This window comes from Xiphias gladius, chromosome 7 (assembly GCF_016859285.1).
Source record: "Xiphias gladius isolate SHS-SW01 ecotype Sanya breed wild chromosome 7, ASM1685928v1, whole genome shotgun sequence".
In the NCBI taxonomy this organism is placed as follows: domain Eukaryota; kingdom Metazoa; phylum Chordata; class Actinopteri; order Istiophoriformes; family Xiphiidae; genus Xiphias; species Xiphias gladius.
In genome coordinates this window covers 4,578,001-4,600,166 of record NC_053406.1, presented here as the reverse complement: position 1 = coordinate 4,600,166, position 22,166 = coordinate 4,578,001, and the positions used below count along the sequence as shown (strand labels likewise).

Sequence of the window (22,166 nt, the reverse complement as noted above, 5' to 3'; positions counted from 1 at the left end):
GTCTTTCTGCCCTCAGCTTTGTCTTCAGTAAGTGAAAAGCACGCTCAGTTGGGTAAGGGACAGGGGCCTGACTTGGCCATTTTTGAATATTCCATTTCTTTGCCTTGAGAAGCTCTTGTGTTGCTTTTGAAGTATTATTTGGTTCATTATCCATCTGCACTTTGAGGCACCATCCTGTCAGTTTTGCAGCATTTACTGTATAGCCCTACACACTTCATCCTGCTACTTCTATTAGCAGTCACATCATCAATAAACACCAGTGACCCAGTTCCATTGGCAGCAATAACAGGTGCATGCCACAATACTACCTCCACAATGTTTCACAGATTATGTGGTTTGCTTTGGATCATGAGCCGTTCCTTTCCTTTCCTTCTCCATAGTCTTCTCTTCCCATCATTCTGGTACAAGTTAATCTTGGTTTCATCTTTCCAAAGAATCTTGTTCCAGCACTGGGCAGGCTTTTTTAGATGTTTTCTGGCAAAGTTTAATCTGGCCTTTCTGTTCTTGAGTATTAACAGTGGTTTGCACCTTGTGGTAAACCCTCTGTATTTACATTCATGAAGGCATCTCTTGATAGCAGACTTTGACAATGATATGCCTACCTCCTCGAGAGTGTTCTTGACCCAGCTAGATGTTGTAAAGGGGTTTTCTTCACGGAAAGGAGAGAACTCTTCAAGGAAAGAATTCTGCGATCATCCGCTTTGGTTGTCTTCTGTGGTCTTCCAGACCTTTTGATTTTGCTGAGCTTGCCAGTGCACACCTCCTTTTTAAGTCTCTTAAAGTTTCTACCATCCGTCTGATAGTTTTGTTTTGTTTTTTCAGCCTATTGATGGCCATTGATTTGCATCGACACCTCTTTAGACCGCATATTAAGAGTTCCCACGAACAGCTACCAAATGCAAATTCAACACTTGAAATCAACTCCAGACCTTTTATCTGCTCAATTTCTCATGAAATAACGAGGGAACAGGCCACACCTGGCTATGAAACTGATGGTCAGTCAGTTGTACAATTACTTTTTAGTCTCTGAAAATGAGGAACTATATATAAAAAATAGCTGTTATTCTTCAACGGTTAATGAAATATTTTTGTTCAACCTGTTGAATTAAAGCTGAAAGTCTACACTTCAATCACATCTTTATGGCTTTGTTTCAGATCCATTGTGATGGTGTACAGAGGCAAAATCACGAAAATTGTGTCTGTACTTGTCAATTATTCACCTGCACCTACCAAGAAGGTTATTTCTGGCCCAAGACTTGCCCATTTGTCCCAAGTGCATACAGGGATTTTTCAGAACCTTATGTACATAACACATAAGGTCATGGAAAATAATATTGTGCAAGCTTTTTGTAAAAGTTTAAAATTTGAAATTGTTTTGTAAAGTTACAATCCCTTGGCTATATTGTGTATTATTTCACATTTGTATGAGAATTGAATGCATCAGTTTCAACTGCCACAAGAGTGCACTGTCCACACCAGTATACTGTAGTTAGGAATTAGTTGTTTGAGGAGTGAGTGTGACAGAGTAAATAACTTTCTGTATAGCACACTCAGAGTGCCCAGTGTTTCCTCTGGTGCCTTCCATGTACAGTGCTGTGTGCTATCTGCTCATGCCTCGTTATCACTGTGTGACCGCTGGCAGAGGCTACAGGACATAAAGTTAGCTACTAAACTTTTCCTACTGCCGATCTCTCTTCTCTCTGATAAGGTGGCTTGTTGTCTTGCTGGCTGCCTGCTTTGGGCCTCCTCCCTCTTTCCCTGAATTGTTAATTCTGTTAGTTCATTGTTGCTGTGTCACTGGGCAAATTTTAATGCCAGTTGTTTGTGTGTGTGTTTGTTTTTTTGGGTTTTTTTTGTTGTTTTTGTTTTGTTTTTTTTGCTTGTGCTCTCTGTGTCTTTCACTTAGCTCTCTGTCTGGCTCTCTCCCACGTCTCTTTCCAGGCGAAAAGAATTAAAAGCCATTTAGCGCTGTCTCTCCCCCTGAGAACTGCTCTGTAATTAGCATAACTAATTTAGCAGAAATATTTCCCTTTCCCTTAAATTTGTTGTTGTGTAGGGAGGGGAGGGATTGAAATTATGATGTAGCGGAAAAGATGTATGGTTGTTAAGAGTGTCTGTGTTTGCATGTGTGTGTGTTTGCACAGAGAATATATATTTGGGGGGTGCAATGCAATTTGGAGACTGAATGTGTGTCTGAGATCTAAGTCATGCTGGGGTGTTTTTTTTTTTTTTTTTTTTTTTTTTTTTTTCTTTTCTCTTCCGTGATAATTGATGTGCGAGTTCATCTGCTCTTGGTCTATCTGTGTGTGTATGCTGGCTTGTCAGTGTTTTCCTTCATTTGTGTGTGTGTTTTGTGTGAGGAGGCTTGTGTTGGCTGCAGCTTTATCAGCGGTGGCTCCGGCTGTATGGAGTGTTCCTCGGGGTGTGCTGTTTGTCCTGCTGCATGGGCACTGGCCACTTGTGGCTTAAAAACGCATGAGCGCACACACACACACACACACACACACACACACACACACACACACACACACACACACATACACACACACACACACACACACACACACACACACATATATATATATATACATACATATAAACATACATATATACATACACATACACATACATATATGCACACAGGGTTACTGGCCAGCATTCAGGATACAGCCAAGTGTTTTACAGTGATGCCAAAGGATGTTTGTTGAAAGTGGGGAAATCATTCACTCCTATGCAATGACTTTAAGTTGGACTGAAAAGCAACAACTGATAACTCAACAGAAACACACACACACACACACATTTTTACTCTTTTTACTTTTACCAGCTCAGTGCCGCCTGATGTCCAAATTACAGCAGCATTCTCAGCAGCCACCTTGTTTGTCTTTGTAATAATGTGTGAATTCACCAGCTGAACCATTAGCTCCAAAAACAAAAGCTTTGTCTTCTGCTTGACCTTGTCTTTTGTCCAAATATGAGTCAGAGTGATTTGACTGGACTGTTATTAAATGAGATTGGGGTTGTGTAAAAATCCAGATGGATCATCAGCTGTGTCTGGATGGATGACAAAAATGGTTGTTAGAGAATCATTATCTGTTAATGCAATGGTATCACTTGATGATGGCTGAGGATAAAGGAGCCTTAGTTCAGACCAGAAATTTAGAGCTTGGTTATTTGTTTTTTAATCAGGTCTCTGTGATGTTGTCCTCTGTCAGTTTGGATTTCACAGTGATCCTGTCCCTGTCCCCTAGATTTTCTCAGGGTATTAAGGTATTTTTTTGGTAAACTGTATGTCAACTTTGATTGCCCATGTTGCATTGAAGTGACTGAAGTAATTGACGTTGACAGATTTTACATGTTCGAAGTAGGTGTACTTGTTATGTGGAGTACCAATCAGCCTGTCAAAACAGTTGAATAATGTCCTCTGTGATTCTATAAGTGGGGTGTGAAGTCTAAGAGAAATGATCAAGTGATACCACCCAGTTTGGGTTTAAGACTCCAAATTTTTTACAAACGGCCTTACAAAATGGGGGCAGGAGTTTCAAATAGAAGGTGTTTACCGGGATTGAAGGGTCTAACAAAAGATGCTATCAAGTTGCATTACATGAAATGTAAGATCCAGTGGGCACTTAGATAGCCTAATTGACAAGGTGCATACCACATAACCACTACATCCACAGTTTGATAAACTTGAAGACCTCTGTTGCAAGTCATCACCCTCTCTCCCCCCATGTTTCGTATCTCTTTATATTGTCAGCTGTCAAATAAAGGCAAGATTTAAAAAGAAAAAAAAAAAAATCTTTAAAAGGGATCCAGTTTTTGGGAGCTTGACCCATACCAGGGAGGAAAAGTCAAAATATCTTGGTCTCTTGATGCAATTTTGACCAGCACATAAAAATGACATTGTCCCAGTGTTGCCTTTTTATTAAGTATATGAAATCATTTTATAAAAGTGGAAAACAGTGGAAAAAGAACCTAGCACCAAATCGTTAGAGGTTCTTTAAAGAGTAACTTAACACCAGGCTGAAAAGCAGTGATTTTCTGCCCTCTCTGGTGGAAAGGTTCAAGCCAGCTTAACCTCTGACCACACTGGTTAGTGATGTCATGGGGTCCTTGAGTAGACATCTACACAAGGGCAGCAAGGTGAGACATCATGTTTTTTCCACAACCAGTGCAGCAGTGATGTACTATGGCATTATAGTACCATGCTACATCACAGCTCATCGCTTGTACAGGTGACTCCACCTGATCACGCCCAGCTGTGATCTAGGCTAGTTTTTTTATGATGACTTAACTTTGTTCATTGAGAAACTTTTTATCAACTTTTATATAAGAGGTTGATCCTGTGATGATTCTATGTCATAATAAAATTAGGTAAGTCTTACTGTATGTCTGTATTTGAAGTCAACTGTATTTATATAGCCCAAAATGACCTTAGGATAGGAAATAGAAAATGGGGGAAAGAGGAAGAACCCTCAGGAAGAGCAACATGAGAGGAATCCCTATTACAGAATGAGCAGACATGCAGTAGGTTCTGTATGTTCAAAATGTCAACTAATTTCCAAGTGCTACTAAGGACCTTGAACACAAAAACTTCTCTGTATCACAGAGGCCTTGAAAGAGGACAGACTACAAATAAACACAACAGGCAAAACTCAAGGATACTGTTCAAACGTTTGAAGAGGAGACGAGATGCTATGAAGGGATGCTGCTGTTAATCATAGACAATTAATGATGCAATAATAGCTTACAAGATTACCTGATCCCATCATGCACCGGTTACATGGAGGTGTACTGGTTATAATGTTATATCAGACTGATCAGAATCAAGTGATTTCTTAAGTTCTTAAATGGTTTGTTAAGGTCAGTCCAGTTTTCACTGGTGTTGTGCTAGTGTTGGGACGCTGCCTGACGTAACGTCTCATACACTCACTGACCTCTCACTTATAGAACCTGGCATCTCCTGGCAGCCCTTCTGTATTTGACTGTGTGTGTGTGTGTGTGTGTGTGTGAAGGAGGATAAAGTTTCTGTCCCTGCTTTCCCTCAATTATGACGTGTTTTTTGGCTTAAGGCCGGGTCTCCTCTCTCCATCTTCATCGGTCTCTGTTTCTTTTTCTTAATGTCTCTAAGGACTTGATTGGCAGCGATTATTTAAGGGTGCTTTTGCTGTGTCAGCTAAGTGACATCAGTTGCTGGAGAACAAGCGAGGCGGGAGAAGGGGTGAGAGCGAGGTGATTGTATGGAGGGACGATTGCCGCTGATGATGGAGGGACGGCAGATACAAAAGAGATTGGTGGGGGAGGGTGGACTGGGTGGGTGAGCTTTTATCGTAATTACACCCCCTCTCCAATGGGATGGAGAGAGGGATAAGATGAGTGAACTGTGGGCACCGCCGATGCTAAGTGATCAAGTCAAAAAGAAATAAAAGCAAAGTTTGAAGACAGTAGGCCAGTGCGAACGTTCCTCTCTCTCTGAGCTGCTAACCATCTAGCTAATTTCATTAGTGTGACATTCAGAATGCTGTTTCAGAGGTTTCTCCACCCTGACAGGACAAGTTTTTATAATTTGTCTAGAATATAAAGGTCTAAAAAAAAAAGTAAGATAAAAGCCACCGAAATTGCTGAGTCAACTGTTTGAATTTTAAAGAGTCTGAAATCTGGTGTTTACACAAGTAACACCAAATAGCAGGCTCATGTTAGGCAACCCATCCCATGTGATGTTATATGCCAAAAGATGCCAAAGGGCGAAACAAGAAAGTTTAAAGTTTAAAGTTCTTGGGTGTATGTTTTTTTTTTTTTTTTCTTGCCCTTAGTCCATTTATTTATAAGTTAAAGTGTAAATATCTCAACTTGAAAACAGCAGTGGAGAACTGTCTGCAGTGATCTACAGCAGTAAGGTGAAGGAGGAGAGGAGCAAAATCTACAGTCAAACTATTACGTATCAGTTTTTCACAGATTATAACATTGCACAAAGAAAATTTCTTGCATGCAAACCAACTAGATACCCAGATAGTATGAATAAGCCTTATCAATACAGCAGTACGGTAAATATTAGCAGCAGATTTTAAAATCTCTGATATATCAGAATTGGGATATACGGCTGCCAATAAACAACAAGAAGTTGCTATACAGAAATACCACAGATATCCTTGAGATGTTGGCATTACATAGTTTGTCCAACAGAGACAATTTTGACAATTTTTCTCAACTTTGAAGTGTCCCACACACCTCTTTCATGTCGTTTGGTAACATCAGCATGTTAGCATGCTCACTGTGGCAATATTTAGCCAGTAATGTTCACCACGATCACCATTTTAGTAGATTATTGATTATTTTTAGTAGTATATTTTATTATTTTAGTATGCTAACATTTGCTAATTAGAACTAAACAGCTAAGCACTAAACTAAGTACAGCTGGGGCTGACAGAATTGTCATTATTTTTGCAGTTATTTGGACATAAACTAAAGTACTGGACAACAAAAATTTTGATGAAAAGTTCACCAAAGTTCGCCAGAGGTATTACAGTTCATCCTAAGGAGGAGGGCATAAATGTCTCTACCAGGTTTCATGCTAATCCATCCAGTAGTTGTCAGAATATTCCACTCAAAACCACAAATATCAACCTCATGGGGGCACTAGATGAAAGGTCAAGGGATCATCAAATTCAGTGGGATTCATCATGTGGGCACATGAATGTCTGCACCAAATTTATGGCAATCCATCCAGATTTTTCAGTCTGGATCAAATTGTTGGACCAACCAACAGACCGAAATTGCCATCCCTAGAGCTGTTATATATCAGCCAATAAAGCAATATTAAATATTAATAAGTCAAACTTTTGGACAGATTTACTGTCTCAGTTACACTGGGTGAGACTCTTGAATATTGGATTTGATCTTTGAAAGTATTCACTTTCAAGTTCCTAACATTACACCTGCTCATATTTTCCTTTGTCCCTCCCTTATCAGTGTAAAAATCTTGACCAATAGGAAGGCAAATGCCTGTCTCATGGCTGTCTCTGTCAATCACTTTCTGTTTTTGTTCTCTTTTAATTTAGCTTCCTGGTGGTCTCACTCCCTGCGATTCTCTCGATACATTAGCACTTTCCTGCTGTGCAGTGACAGGTTACTTTTCCCCCTCTTAAAGAGTCTAAATTTGATCCATGGAGAAAGCCAGTCGTCATTTGAGCTGTATTGTGTAATTACAGCTGGGACTATTTTAATGGCTGTTTATCCAGACAGCCGCAGTTATTGCAGCGAAATTGGGGTCAATTACATGATCCTCTAAAAATGTGAGTGCTTCCACCCACTGAGCTGTACCCAACTCCATGACCCTGTCAAGTCATTTACACTAACATGGCACACACATATATGCAAGTATATTCTGACAGGTTCATATGTGCATTAAATACAGCTAATGCACTCATTCATATATGAATTCAAGCCCATGCATACAACACTGAGAGGTCTACAGCAGTCTGCAGCAGTAGCTAATTATCAGTTTGTGTTTTAATTGCTTTTGTCCCGGCAATAACTCCACAGTTGTTTTGATGTCGCCGTGCAGTCACGCATTAGGAAATGATTGTAGGTGTATGTGTGTGTGGAGAATATGAGTTGAAGTCATTATGATTTGTCTGACACTGAGATTCAGACATCATTTTTGGTTGAAGTCTGACTTTTTTAAATGTTGCTGAAATGGATATTGATGGAAAAACTTCATTCAAAAATAAATTGTTTACCATGCCAGTGAAACTATTCAATTAATAGCACACATCCTAATTATAGTCAGGGGTATGTAGGTCTGCTTTACTATGAGTGTGTGTTTTCTTTCTCCGAGTCTGTCTGCATAGATGACATCAGCTAATCTGCACTGTCACTTCTTCTTCTTCTTCTGTCACTATTCAATTTACAGCAGTTGTATGGCACAGTGGTACGAGACCAGATAGTTGCGGTTCGAACTGGAGCATCCGTCACAAACACTGTAAAATGATGTAGTTTCGGCTAGTGTTAATTTTGTCAGCATTTTTGGATTTAGTCTTAGTCATGAGAAAAAAATACCATGTTAGTTTTAGTCATATTTAGTCATATTTAGTCAACCACACCCTTTTTATTTTTAGTCAGTTTTGGTTGACTAAAACTCTGGACATTTTGGTGTCGTCTTGGTTAAAAAAAACAAACAAACATTTTAGTCTAGTTTTAGACCAAGAATGAGCATTTAAGTCAAACCTCAGCAATCGGATTTCAAGTTAGAATTCATCCAACTGATTTTAACAGTTAAATCAGGAAATGATGCAACATTAGTAAATCCAATGCAATCTAACTCAATCCTTCACAATCAAAAAGAACCTTGTACAACAGCCCTGCAGTAAATCCTACCCTTGTAATGTTCGGTTTTATCAGGACTGTGCCAGAAAGGTGTTGATTGTATTCTGTAATTCTGTAGGCCTTGTTGATAGTGTTGTATCAGATTGTGTTATACAGTCAGTGTTTATAATTGGCTGCATACTACCATTTAAATCATTTTATCCAAAAAGTATTGAGAAACCTCTTTGCACACAAAGCAAGCTAAATACTAGACGGCTAACTACAGCCCAACAGATTTTATTCAAGCCCAAAACATTCTGCATTAAAGGCTGTGCATTTTAATAACCAGTAGATGTTGCAAATAGACTACATTTAGTTTATCAAAATTGACAAGACCTGAAATGTGTATGGCAATTAAGTTGTGTGCGCTTTAACATAGATAGCATGTTTATTACACCAAATCAAGCAAGTCTCAAGAAAAACTTTGGCCAACATACCTTACTTTGCTACTGACTTTCAGTGAGACTAAATGCAGCCATTGCTGTGACATGCTAATAGATCATTTTACACCACTGTCTCTAGTAGTTGGCTTAATATGGCTTTTAAAGTAAAGTAACGTCATTTAACATCTTAACGTTAGGTAACTTCAGTTTCTGAATGGTGTGCCTTAAGGTGTCTCTTCAGGTTTGTTGTTTTCCTCCCAGTGGTTTTGTAGCTGCAGGGCTTCTCTCCTGACAATACTACACACTCACTTTTTCTCTCTGCGGCATTATATTTGAATTGGGTCCAAATGTCAACCCCAAATATTGCCATCATGTTCTTTTCCCTTCTCTGTATGTTATCCGATAATAGCAAGGTCCAGTCTGGCACTATTGGCAGTGTGTTCATTGGTGTACTGCTGGTGTCAAAATCACCAGAATGCTGATTCAAGCACGCAGGAAGAGAAATGTGAAGCACAGCCATTCAAAGAAGGACATTTAGATTAGCTCATTATTTGAAAAAGCACTCTATGTTATTTCGTCTCCCCTTTTTTCGTCAATGAAAATGTAGCAAGATTCTGGTAAAGTTTTTATTTTTGAAAATCTACATTTTAGTCTTGTCAATTTTCATCAACAATATTGCTTGTTGATATAGTCTCAGTGTTTACCGACGTTGTCGCTTGCTCGTCATGGAAAAAATTTGATGAAAATATATAGTCATAGTTTTTCGTTAATGAAATTAACACTAGTGGGATGCAAGAGGGAAGCTACAAAATCATGATGTCAAGAGCTAAGCAAGTAGTCAGAAGTAGAGCCTCAGCAACACTGACTGAAAGAACTGAATGTTTATTTAACATTACCGCAAAAAATACCTCAAAAATTACTATTGAATTGAATAAGGGGGAGCTGAGGTAACAACATAAACATTCTCCAAAAAAATCTATCATTATTTCTGGTATTTACTGCTGGGCTATACAATTGCAAGGTCTTAATTCTCCTTCTTTCTCCTCATTGGCTTTCTCAACTGGTGGATGGATAACCATGTTAGGAGAATCTTAATTTCATTTAAGTTGCTTTTTCCAGTGAAATCCTCAGCGGTTTGTCAAATCATCTTAAGTCTAAAGAACTGACATTTGGCAAGTCCTTCTTCATAGATGTGGGATGAGAACTAGTAGGTAACAAGAAGTTTTTGTTACCATATCCTCTAAGAACCCCTCTAAAGAAGTTTACCCTAGAGCCATATCAGAAAGTCATTCACTTTATCTATATTGATTTTAGGGAGTCAGACCATGTTTACAAAATGTTCAATTTAATATTTAAGGTAAAAAGAGTTTTTCCTCAAAATGACGTTGTGTATGAAGTTTGTATAGTGTGGTGCACATATCAACCAAAGTAGTGGTACCTTATAACTGCCTACAAAATTCACTCCCAAAATTCTTACTGTACGGTTTATTACCATTATTCTTGACAAGTCATTAATCAAACTGTTGTGTGTTTGCAATAGGGACACAATCAACGAATTTTGGTGAGAAGTTATGAACCTCTTAACTTTCAAAAGTTAGCGGGATCATATGAAAAGGTCCTTGAAAATTTGTAATTTTATGTAGGGTAGCCCCAAGAGGCAAGTGATCATTGCCAGGATCATTTTTCTAAGTTTTTTTTTTTCCATCTGTGTCTCATCCGTTTTTTGTAATACTCATTTGGGTCAAGAGGTTTAAATGCACCACTGTCCCAGTCTAAATAGGACTAAAAGCATTCATTTCTACATGCACTCTAAACACAAGGTACATACAGTATATTGCATTTTTGCACGTTATGTAACATTACTGTCATGTCTTTCTTTTGTATTTTAGTTGGCAAAGGATTTCTGCCAGATAGGCTTTGGGAAGTCAGGTGAGATAGTATAAACAGTGACAAAGTATGCATAATGAGCAGGTCATGGTGGATGAATGGGTCAGCCAGAGGACTGGGGTTCAAATCCCTTTTATATTTAGTGACTTAGTTAACTTATTATTTTCAGTTATTTCTTCATTTTTATTTTAAATCTCTCAGCCAGAAAGCTTTGAAGGCATACTTTTCCAATGTGCAGGAGCTGTACGCCGTCATGTGTGCCCCGAATGACAGGCACATCGAGGGGGCCGGTAAAGAACCAGACAGGGACAGTAAACTCTTTTGTGGGCCAGTGGACTACACAAAAGAGAGGAGCACGAAAGCAGGAGGCATGTCCAAGCAAAACAGAGAAGGACAGATATGCTGAACCAGTCCAGACCCACATCACTGATGCCAAAATGGTTCAACAGACGGGTGATTAAGATATTGTGATCCACTGTGTCAAAGGCTGAGTTGAGGTCAAGGAGAACTCCAATGTAGTACAAGCAGGGGCTAAAATGTTCCAGATCGTTCCGACACCTTCAATTACTAAGTAAATAAATCTGATTTGTAGTTTCATACATAGTAATGTGGACCGGTGGACTGTCAAGAAATCTATTAAGTTTTTACCAACCCTGTTTGTGTGCCTGTAATTCGGAATGCACATGAGGATGCGCCACTTTAACCTGAGTTTTTATGACGTTCTATTCCGCAAATATGTAAAACATGTTTGCCGAAGTATTTGAAATGTTAGGACAGAACCTACTTGTAGATCCAGCTGGACTGAATGGGGCATTGATCTGTCTACAGCACTTGGTTTGAATAGGTGTGCCCTACAAGTAAACAGGAAGAAGTTGAATAAAGTCAGAGCTCAAAGTACTGCAATGTATCCCCACCTTGTATTGATAACACAAATATTAGATCTAATTTAATACTGGTTTTGTGAAAAGAATTGAAAAGAGTGTGAGGTCTTGAGGGTTCTAGGGTGCTGTCTTCTGCACCCTTTTTACACACAGTTCGTTGTATTACTTGGAGGCATTAGTTGGAGTATTAGTTGGAGTGTGCAATACACACTAATTAACTATTGTTAATTAGTGTGTATTAATTAGTGTGTATTATTAATACAGAAAAGGCTAATTTTTATTAGTTAAATTCATACTATATAATATAATTTGAAATAATATTAAAATGCTTAATAAGTAAACACTAAAGAAGCTGACAGAAACTACGGTAACTCAGATAACCACTCTTTACAACTGTGGTGAGCAGAAAAGCATCTCAGAATGCACAACATGTCAACACTGAGGCGGATGGGCTACAACAGCAGAAGACCATGTCGTGTTCCACTCCTTTCAGCCAAGAACAGAAATCTGAGGCTGCAGTGGGCACAAGCTCATCAACACTGGACAGTTGAAGACTTGAAAAATGTAGCCTGGTCTGATGAATCTGGATTTATGATCACTCACGCCGATGGTAGGGTCAGAATTTAGCGTGAATTAATTCATGAACCCATCCTGCCTTGTGTCAACAGTCCAAGCTGGTGGTGGTGGTGTAATGGTGTGGGGAATGTTTTCTTGGCTCATTTTGGGCCCATTAATACCAATCACTCATCATTTAAATGCCACAGCCTATCTGAGTATTGTCGCTGGCCATGTGCTTCCCTTTATGGCCACAATTTACCATCTTCTAATGGCTACTACCAGCATGATAATGCATCATGTCACAAAGCAAAATTCGTCTAAATGAGTTCATGGTACTTCAGTGGCCTCCCCAGTCACAAGATCTGAATCCAATAGAATACCTTTGGGATGTGGTAAAACAAGAGATTCAAAGCATGAATGTGCAGATAATAAATCTGCAGAAATGAGGTGATACAATCATGTCAACATGGACTACAATCTCAAAGAAATGTAGGGTGTCACCTGTTTGTCTTTACTTCCCTGTCAAAAAATCAATAAATATTGTACATTCTTTCTGTGTGAGTAAATCTTTCAAACCTCAATCTTAATATCCTTGCAAGCATCACGGTACACTTGTTTGGTTATTGTCCCTTCATGAGTTAGATTATTTTCATTTTACATCATCTCCGCATTTTTCCGGCAGTCACGTAATGCTAATGCTTTGCACCCTCCATCTTGAGAACCCTGCTTTTACAGAATAAAACCTGCTCCATACCAGAGGTTGGCGTTTCTGACTACTGATGAGTGATTTTTGCAGTTTTCTATGCCTTCCACAGTAACTTTTACCTCTCCTGTTTTCTTCCCAGGCCCACCTTTCGTTACTTCACCTGGCATACGTGCGTGTTGGGCATTGTGGGTTGTGCCATCATGATGTTCCTGATTAATGCCATCTATGCCTCAGCCAGCATTGCCTTCATGCTGCTGCTGCTTCTGCTGATTCACTACCTCAGTCCCACCTCCAGCTGGGGCTACATCAGCCAAGCTCTCATTTTCCACCAGGTCTCTCTGTCACACACACACACACACACACACACACACACACAATACAGCCTTGTCATTACTAGAGCAACTAAATTCTCATCCTCTCAGCTTTACAAGAGCCTGTACCTCTGCCAAGCAATCGTTCTATCAGGTTTATAGACACGCAGACGTGCACACACACACAGACAGCCTGTTCTCTGCTGCTTCTCCCTTAGCCAAGCTCTTAGCATTTAGCAGACACACACATTTTCCTCCTCATCTTTTCCCACACATACACACAACACTGCCTCGTCATTTCTACAGCAGCTATCTATCAAATTTATATCAGGCTTACCAGACACACACACGCATCTGCATCTTTTTTCTCAGGAAAGTCTCCATGTCCTCTATCGGGGGAGCCTGTTGCTCTCAAGGAGAGGGGGCACCGTTGCCAGGAGGGCCTGTTGCCGAGGGGAACTGTTGCCAAGGCTGTGTGCAGGGGTTATGAGCAGGGAGGGTGAGAGTGCTGGGTTTGCCAGCAGCTTGTCAGGAGGCAGGGCATTATTACAACCACTTAACTTATTGCGCTTTTCCTCCTCATCCTCCTTCCCTTCCTCTCCTTCCTCTCCTTCCTCTCCTTCCTCTCCTTTTCCCGTTCTGTTGTCTTCATCTGCTCCATTTCTCTCACTCCTCGGCTCGACCAGAGCCTCTGTATGAAGTGACTATTAACATTTCATATTAATTCAATCAAACAACTACAAAAAGACACAAAACAACCACAAAGAAATGCAAAACAACCATATTGAGAGACAAGACAACTACAAAGAGATGCAGAATGACTACAGAGAGATGCAAAATTATCACAAAGAGATGCATAACTACTACAACACAAAAAGACCAAAAAGAAGTGCAAAATGGCCACAAATAGACACAAAATGACCACCAAAAAACCCCCAAAAAAACGCTCAATGACCACAAGGAGATGCGCAGGTGCATGGTTTGTAGATTTTGCGGCCCTCTTTCAGTCTGTATCTTTCTCTTTTCAAAAGTCTGTGTCCAGGGGGCCATTATCTCATAATGTGTCCATGGCTATAGGCTATTTTGAGTGACATTTAGCAGCTGTTTATTGATATTATTTCATATTTGAATATTTAACGAAAATGTTATTTGCTATTCATCTATTACACCATATTAACAATGTAACTATTAATAATGTATAGTTTATTATTGCCAAGACCCATGGCTTTAAATGTAAGTCTTGACACATTTTTACTTATTTTAAAAATTAAACTCCCTTTTTTAAAACTGTGCCCCAGTCTTCCCCCAATTCAAAAGTTTCTAAACCCAACCCTGAAAAGGAGCCCAGTCCAATTTACAAATTAACTAACTTACTAATAGGCCAAGCAGGAGAGGCCACATGGAGGGTGTGAGTGCATGTAAACATCTCGTACATGCACTCACACCCTCCAGCAGTAGTCTGTGTGGCAGGGTGCCAAGTGGGTGACATTGAAGTAGGGATGGAAGACACAACAGCGTACAAAAAAAAACACAACTGGAGATAACAGGCAGCTGACAACAGTGTTAAGGAGAGAAAGAGAACGAAGACAAAGACAAACTGAGGCAAGAATCGCTGATGGTATCATGGGAGGAAAAAGATAGAGAGACAGAATATAGGCAGGGAGAAGGGATGAGTGATTGAGAAACTAAGTGATGGATGAGACTGAAGCAGCAGAGAATTGACGATAGTCTGATAGATGGGAAGACAGGGAAATGGAGAGGTAAAGAGAGACAGATCATTAGATGAGTGGAGACAGTTGGACTTTACCTCTGGGATCTGTTTTTAGTGTTTACAGCAATTAGTTGATGGTAACATGAAAACAGTTACAGTGGTTATGATGGTAATAATGTTAATAATGCTGCAAATGTTTGCATCTTTATTTTTGTTTTGAGCTAAACTTGTTTTGCTGAGATGATCATTATAAGCACAATTTTTCTGGGTCTTTTCAGGCTATATCCCAAAGTGGAGCTGCAACACAGGAAGAGTGTTGTTCTTTCATTTGTCCTACTTCATATCATAAACTCAAGTCCATTAAACCCCAAAAGTGTTTTCAAGTGAAAGTCATTTTAAAGTATTTTTAGTCATTCTCAAGTGATTTTGTTCCATTTAAGGGGTGGCTCTTGCAGCCAAAAAAGTGTCATTTATTTAATTGACGGGCGGTACTTTAGGCTCCACTTCCTTCCCCAATCTGCAATAATTGTGAGATGACTCCAATAAATTTGGCTTTCTTCATAACACATCCCTGTTATGCTCACATCAGATATGACTTTTTACCCTTTCTTGTAACACCACAATAGTGTTACATACTCCACTTTGAGAGTGCAAAAGCCATGAAAAACGCTGAATTATCCTTTGAAGTTACCCTTCTTCTCTCAAAGAGAGGAAATTCACAGTGTAGGCAGCAACTTTAACATGGTGGACACGTCATTACTGAGTTAATGGCCATTAATTCCAGTGAGAGTATCAAATGAGTGGTAATCATTCCTAGTAGACTTTAGGTTCAGATCTAATGTTTGGTTACACTTAGTTACATTTCCTTAATGGTACCTTGATGCCACCTCATCAGGACACTGTTTGAATCCTAATGATGGGTGTGTTATAGTGTGCATTGTAATAACTGAAGTATTTGCTCATAAGTAATCACAGATGGGTACATTTTTACCAATAACACTTTGAATGATACATACTTTATGTATACATGCGTACACAGATGTTCATCTATACATGCACATACACACAAACCTTCTGGTCATTGGTCTCTGCTACAGTCTCATATCCTAATGACATGCTGATTAGAGATGTAATTTGTTTCTACATTAAGAGAAGTCCCTTGAATTAAAATATTACAGCACATGCATACATATTAGATAGAGGTGTATACATAACACAGAGCTATATTTAGAGTATGTGACTTAGAAGGAAAACCAACCACATGTCTGCATGCCAGATGTAAAACTACAGCCACAACAAGACCATACCAGTATCAGAGTGGTATCAATCTTCTCATTTAACTCTCAGCAAAAAACCAAGCAAGCCTATTTTCTAACATGTTGAAGTATTTCTTAAAGTTTGCTGCTTAAGTTAAAAAGTAAGATACACAGAAAAGGTTTTCTCCATTTTCAGATTCGCTGTATGTGCGATTAAAACTCACCTCTGGTGCTGCCAGGTCTGTCTTTTGTGTAACTTTTTGGGACTTTTCTAATGCACTTGCCTGTAATCCCAAAGGAATCATGGTATAGAAAAATCAAAAAGATAAAGCACTTATGACGGTGAGGACATTGTGCAGTAAAATACATTGAAAAACATAAAATTGTATGAGGGAAAAAATAAGACAAGAAGCAACAAACATCTAATAGTAGCCACTAAGGTACTGATAAAGATTTCTGTGAATACACTACCTCAGTAAGAGTCATACTAAATTATGTATCTGCCAGAGTTCGAAGTTCCTCCTTGACCTTAGAAAACAGCAGTTGAGAAAACAATTTCACCACAATGCCAATGTAGTAGCTATGAAGATCATGCAATAAGGTTGAAAGCATCAGAAAAGCTACTAAATGGACCTTGTGGTGAGATTGTTTTCTCAACCATGTATCTGCCAGTTTTGCAGCTCACCAAAAAACACGTGAAATTGTGCCAGACTGGAACATATCAGTGCCAGGGAAGTGTAATATTCCTATAGTTTTTCAGTGGTATTTTTATCATCCTTGTGTTCCCGCAAATTCCTCATAATAAACTTAATGAAACCAAGAGGAGAAATTAATTTGGATGAATGAGCTTATCTTCAACCTGACTAAACAGCTTTTTAGTCTTGAGCTTGTATCACAGCTAAAACGTATAAGCTCTAGGAGTCAACTCAACCTTAGCCATTGTGTAGCTGCTCAAATATACACTTTAAAATGTACAGTACCTGTGTCCCTCCTTCGACCTCAAATTAGGTCAATGTGTATAGCAGTATTTTCTTTCTAGGGTGGTTTATTTAACAAATTTATCTTCATTTTGCATAAAAAATAACATACAGAATAGATGTGAAATTTGTTATTGGGTTTATTTTAGACTGCTGCATGAACCCCATTACAAATCTTAATGTGCTACTGATCCATAAAAGTTACTTCTACTTTCTACGCGTCTCCGATCATGGGGGGCTAAACATGAAACCCACGTTAAATATATATGTGAGCATGTTCGAGTCTGTATATGGCTTTTTTTGCTTGCTTTATGAAACTCTTGCATGTATCTTGCAAGCATAAGGAATGCCCTTTTGTTCTGCTCTAACACACATATCAGATCTACATGTATTCAAAAAATTAAATGCATTATAATCTCTTTTGCAAACTGTAAGTGTTGTAGCGTGTGTGTGTAGGTTATAGCGCATCACCTCCAGACCTGAATTTCATAGTGGACTCATGTATTTAAAGTGGACTTAATTTCCAAGCCTCAGATAATTGCAGACACAGCTCTCTTGGAGGTGGATGGGGTCAAAAATGGTAACATTTTCCAATAAGAACCCTTCTTACAAATCTCTCTTCTCACCTATAGGTGCGTAAGTACCTGCTGATGCTAGACGTGAGGAAGGACCATGTCAAGTTCTGGAGGCCTCAGGTCCTGCTGATGGTTTCCAACCCTCGCAGCAGCGTGGGCCTTATCACCTTCATCAACGACATCAAGAAGAGTGGCCTTTACGTGCTTGGACATGTCCAGCTAGGAGATCTCAGTAAGGACAACAAAGTTCTTTAGCGTGACAACATAACATAATTTGAAAGTTCTGCTCTGAACCATTTGTCATCTAAACCTGCTCAGTGTGAGAGGGCAACAATTAATTACAAGCAGAACAAACCGGGGATGGTGATAAGATATTGCAGAATTTAACAGTAGCATGATATTTAGACGCTGCAATGTAAAAGCTAAAAGCTTGTTTTTTTGACTGTAAACTTCAACATTATTGCTGAATTTTAAGAGCAATATGTTATACTATTCTTTACTACAAAAAAGTAATATTGCCCGTGACGTGTTGTTATTCTGTACTGGTTCGAAATGGCTATAAGGTCTTTCCAAATATGTTAGGATACAAATTTTCACAGTAAGTAGTGTATCATTTAATGGACCTTTTTAGTATGCCAGACCTACTGCTGTTATATTTCAAGGGAAGTAATCACGGAAACAGTGCTCTGGAGTCCCCTTTCTTTTTCTGCAGAGACACACACGTAGACAGTTTAAAGCGCCGGCATAGTTGATTGTTTTCTTTGTCTTTTGAGGATATGCTTGGTGGTTTTTATGTGTCGAGTGGAGACTGGGACAGACCCTGAATAGAGTCTTTAGAATCCAAGTCCATGGTTTTCCTTACTATAGAAAGGCTTAGCCGCTGTGCCTAACTGTTTTTGCGGAGCGCCGTAAGCGAAATGAACGTAAAAGTGCATTTGGGGCAACATAAAAAAACAAAAACAAAAATAAAAAAAAACAGAGAGGTGGCTTGATCTCAAACAGAAGGGTATGCTGGCAACAGGGCTGATCTGATCTGATAAGTATCACCATCCTTACGGTAAGGATAATGGTCAAAAACAATGTGGAAAAAAACTTAAAATAACTTAAAATTTTCCTTCAGATAATTTCAAACCCCCCAAGCATCACCACCAACCCCTGGAATTCAGGCAGCACATAAGCCCTCTGAAACCCTAGGGAAAACCCTTAAGTCCTCTGAGGCTTTCACAGTGGAAAACTGATATGTTCTTTAGCCACTGAAGAGCCCATCTCTCATGTGATTGTCTTGACAAATATGAAGAAGTCATTCATTCACATAATTATAATGAAGAGGAGTTAGTTGCTGATGACTCCCAGCTACTTCCACATTTCCATCGTAATGTATTTTAAGTCTATCCTTTTATTCTCTCACTTGTCTAGCAGCTGTTTCCCTCAAAGCTGAATACAAAGAATACTTATCCATGGGAACAACAGTGTTAAGAGTCTGAAGAGGTCCTAACACAGCTGAAACTACCACAGGAATTGTCTGTGAAGCTTGTAGATTTGGCCTCTGCATTGCACTATACTGATGTGTTATTTTCTTCAAAGATTGATCACCTGCCTGCCTGTTTTTGCCCCCCCCACACACACACACATCTCAGCATCAAGTCCCATATCTCTCTTGATGCTGTGCATCTAATTCAGGCTTTGTCATACTGACTTCTCTGCTCTCTCCTTATATTTGTAAGACTTTGATTCGTGGCCTTTTATTCTTGGAATCCTAACATACCTCTATTGAACTGTCAACTTAATTTCTCACCTTATACCATTTTGTTTTCTTTCATCGTCCCAGACACTTTACCGTCAGACCCTCTGCAGTCCCAGTACGACTCCTGGTTGTCCCTGGTGGACCATCTAAACATCAAGGCCTTTGTCAACCTGACATTGGCTGATTCTGTACGTCATGGAGTCCAACATTTGCTCTTCATCTCTGGACTAGGTCAGTGTGAGCATCATTATTCTTCAATATCTCTGTTGATCAATAAGCACATTAGAAAGCCAACATTGATATCTGGGATTACAGCTGCTGATAGCTGAAAGCTGATCTTGTGCTGTGATTTCAGATTTCTACTGTATATGTTAAATATGTTAAATGTTAATGTCCAAGTCGAAAATTTTAGATCTTTCAAAGCAGAAAATTTGTGAGTAAATTATGTATTTCAGTGGGTTTTTAGGCAGGCATTGTACTTTTTTCAAAAAAATATTTTTCTCATCTTTAATTTGACCTAAATGTCACCTAGTAAATAGTTCAATCTCAACTCCTTTAGGTGCTTTCACTTCAACCAACTTAAACTGAATCTTTAGCTTTTTTCAGCAATTTTGTTTAAACTGTCACTTTATCTTGCATCGCTTTTAGTGTTTACACTTAAATCAACACCTCAACTTCCTTCAGCACTTACATTTGAACTGAAACTATAACTCTTTTCAGAATTTCCATTCTAACTTCCTTCAGTAATTCTGCTTCAACTGTTAGATGCTCAGATGGTGGAAGTGAGCTGGAATGACAGGCACACTGTAAAAACTTAATGGATTTTTTTGACAGCTTAAGTTTAGTTTAAGTCCTGGTTTTAACAGAAAACTATTATTTGTGCATGCTCTTCTCTTCAGTAGCATCCACTGCAAGCTAAAGAGATTTGACTCAGTCGTTTTTCTAGTTTTTTCTTTGTTGTTTGCTGTCTTCCGCTCTCCTGAGTTGTCACTCAAGTCTAACTTTAACCACTCTTATTTTCTTAGCGTTTTTTATTGTCTCTATTTGGCTTCCCTCACAGTTCTCACTCCAGAACTTGTCCTCTTCATATCTGTCTCTCACTTTCACTTCATCAGATAGAATGACTGAACCTCTGCAGCCCGTCACTTTACCACTCAAGAAATCAATGATCATAATAAAGAAATTATTTGCCTTAGATTGTAACAAAGGGTCTTGTCTCATTCTTTCCCTTATCTTTCTTTTCCCTTGCTTCCCTCTTTCAAGGTGGGATGCGTCCCAACACCCTCGTCCTCGGTTTCTATGATGACTGTCTTCCAAAGGACAACCTGGTTGATCCAACCCTGTCTGCCAGTCAGTCCACAGATCCCTCGGACCCTTCTCCAGAGCTTGAGCAACAGCCTCCTCTCTTCCACTTTGCCTCCCTAAGATGGTCCAGCGACAGAAAGGATTACGGTGAATTCGGTGACGGGAAGGTTCTGGGGCCCCAGGAGTATGTAGCAATCATTGCAGATGCCATGAAGATGCTTAAGAATGTGGTGCTGGCTCGATACTTCAACAACTTTGACCGAGCTCAGGCCCTCTCACCAACCCCCTCCACTCCAGGGAAGGGTGCTGTGTACGTTGACGTCTGGCCGGTCAACCTCCTGCGTCCAGACAGCTGTAGCTACGTCGACACCTGCTCTCTGTTCTTGCTACAGCTTGCATGTATCCTCAACATGGTCAGAGCCTGGCGAAGAGCTACACTCCGTCTCTTCTTGTGCGTAGAGGAAGGACGAAGCGTGAGAGGCTCAGAGGAGAAGCTGGGTCAGCTGCTGAAAGAGTTGAGAATTAAAGCTCAGGTCTATCCTGTTCCCTGGGACCAGCAGGTGGCGCTACACTGGCAGCGTCAAGGCAAGTGGGGCAAGAAGCAGCCATCACAATCCCCTGATACTGGCAATGAAGAGAAGAAGCCGAGAACAGAGGAGGAGGAAGAGAACGATGAAGATTACGTTAATAGCTTCCCAAGCAACACCATGCACCTGTCGGATGACTACCTATCAGCTGTCAATAAGCTGATCCTGGACCAGGCCCGGCCACCGCCTGCTGTGAGTTTCCTGTACTTGCCCCGCCCTCCAGCTGATACCCGGCGCTATGCAGCCTACTTACACCAGCTGGAGCTGCTGACTCGGGACCTGGGCCCTACGCTGCTCATCCACGGAGTCACACCTGTCATCACCACTGATCTTTGAGAAATCCCATTGATACATTCGTTGAAGTGTGCCTTGGATGCTGAGAGTTCTGAATTTTGCAGTGTCCTACAGAAAGTTCTTTATTATGGTGTTTGGACCTCTTTTAATACAGTCTCTACACAGACCTTAGCACTGCCATGGTACTGACCACTCCACCCAACAACAGACAGGGGAAACAGCCCTGGAAATCTGACCCAGACTGAGATGTCTCTGCTGACTCACAGATACTCGCACATATTATTGGATAATAAAGAACAAAATCTCTAGAGATACGGCATATTTATAGAATTTTTGAAATGAAGACCAGATATTATACGGTACATCTTTGCTGCTTGGGAATCACAGAAAATCCTGTCCAAATATTTAACCTCTTTTGAATTTTATTTGTATTGGTTGTATTTTATTTGTATTGGTATTCCCATCAAGCACCTGAAGGCATCATAATGTTAAATTGTAGGCCAACCTTGCTGTGCCTTATCAGGTGAATGTAGAACCTGTGGAGCTAGCCAGCCAATCTAAACCAGTAGCAAAGAGCATATGATGTTCTTTTTAACACATTTGTACCAGTGTTACAAGACTCATAAA

The 22,166-nt window shown here is 39.7% G+C and overlaps 1 protein-coding gene across 1 annotated transcript in view; it reads left to right on the top strand.

The window, feature by feature from the left end:
- Positions 1 to 22,166, top strand: part of zgc:153039 (uncharacterized protein LOC767698 homolog) — a 68,252-nt gene that overhangs the window by 44,526 nt on the left and 1,560 nt on the right. Inside the window, 4 exon segments of the mRNA XM_040131412.1 lie at positions 12,919 to 13,111; positions 17,667 to 17,841; positions 19,438 to 19,584; positions 20,617 to 22,166. The exon segment at positions 20,617 to 22,166 is cut by the window's right edge and continues 1,560 nt beyond it. Of these exon segments, the coding sequence (XP_039987346.1) occupies positions 12,919 to 13,111; positions 17,667 to 17,841; positions 19,438 to 19,584; positions 20,617 to 21,581 (1,480 nt within the window). The 3' untranslated portion in view covers positions 21,582 to 22,166.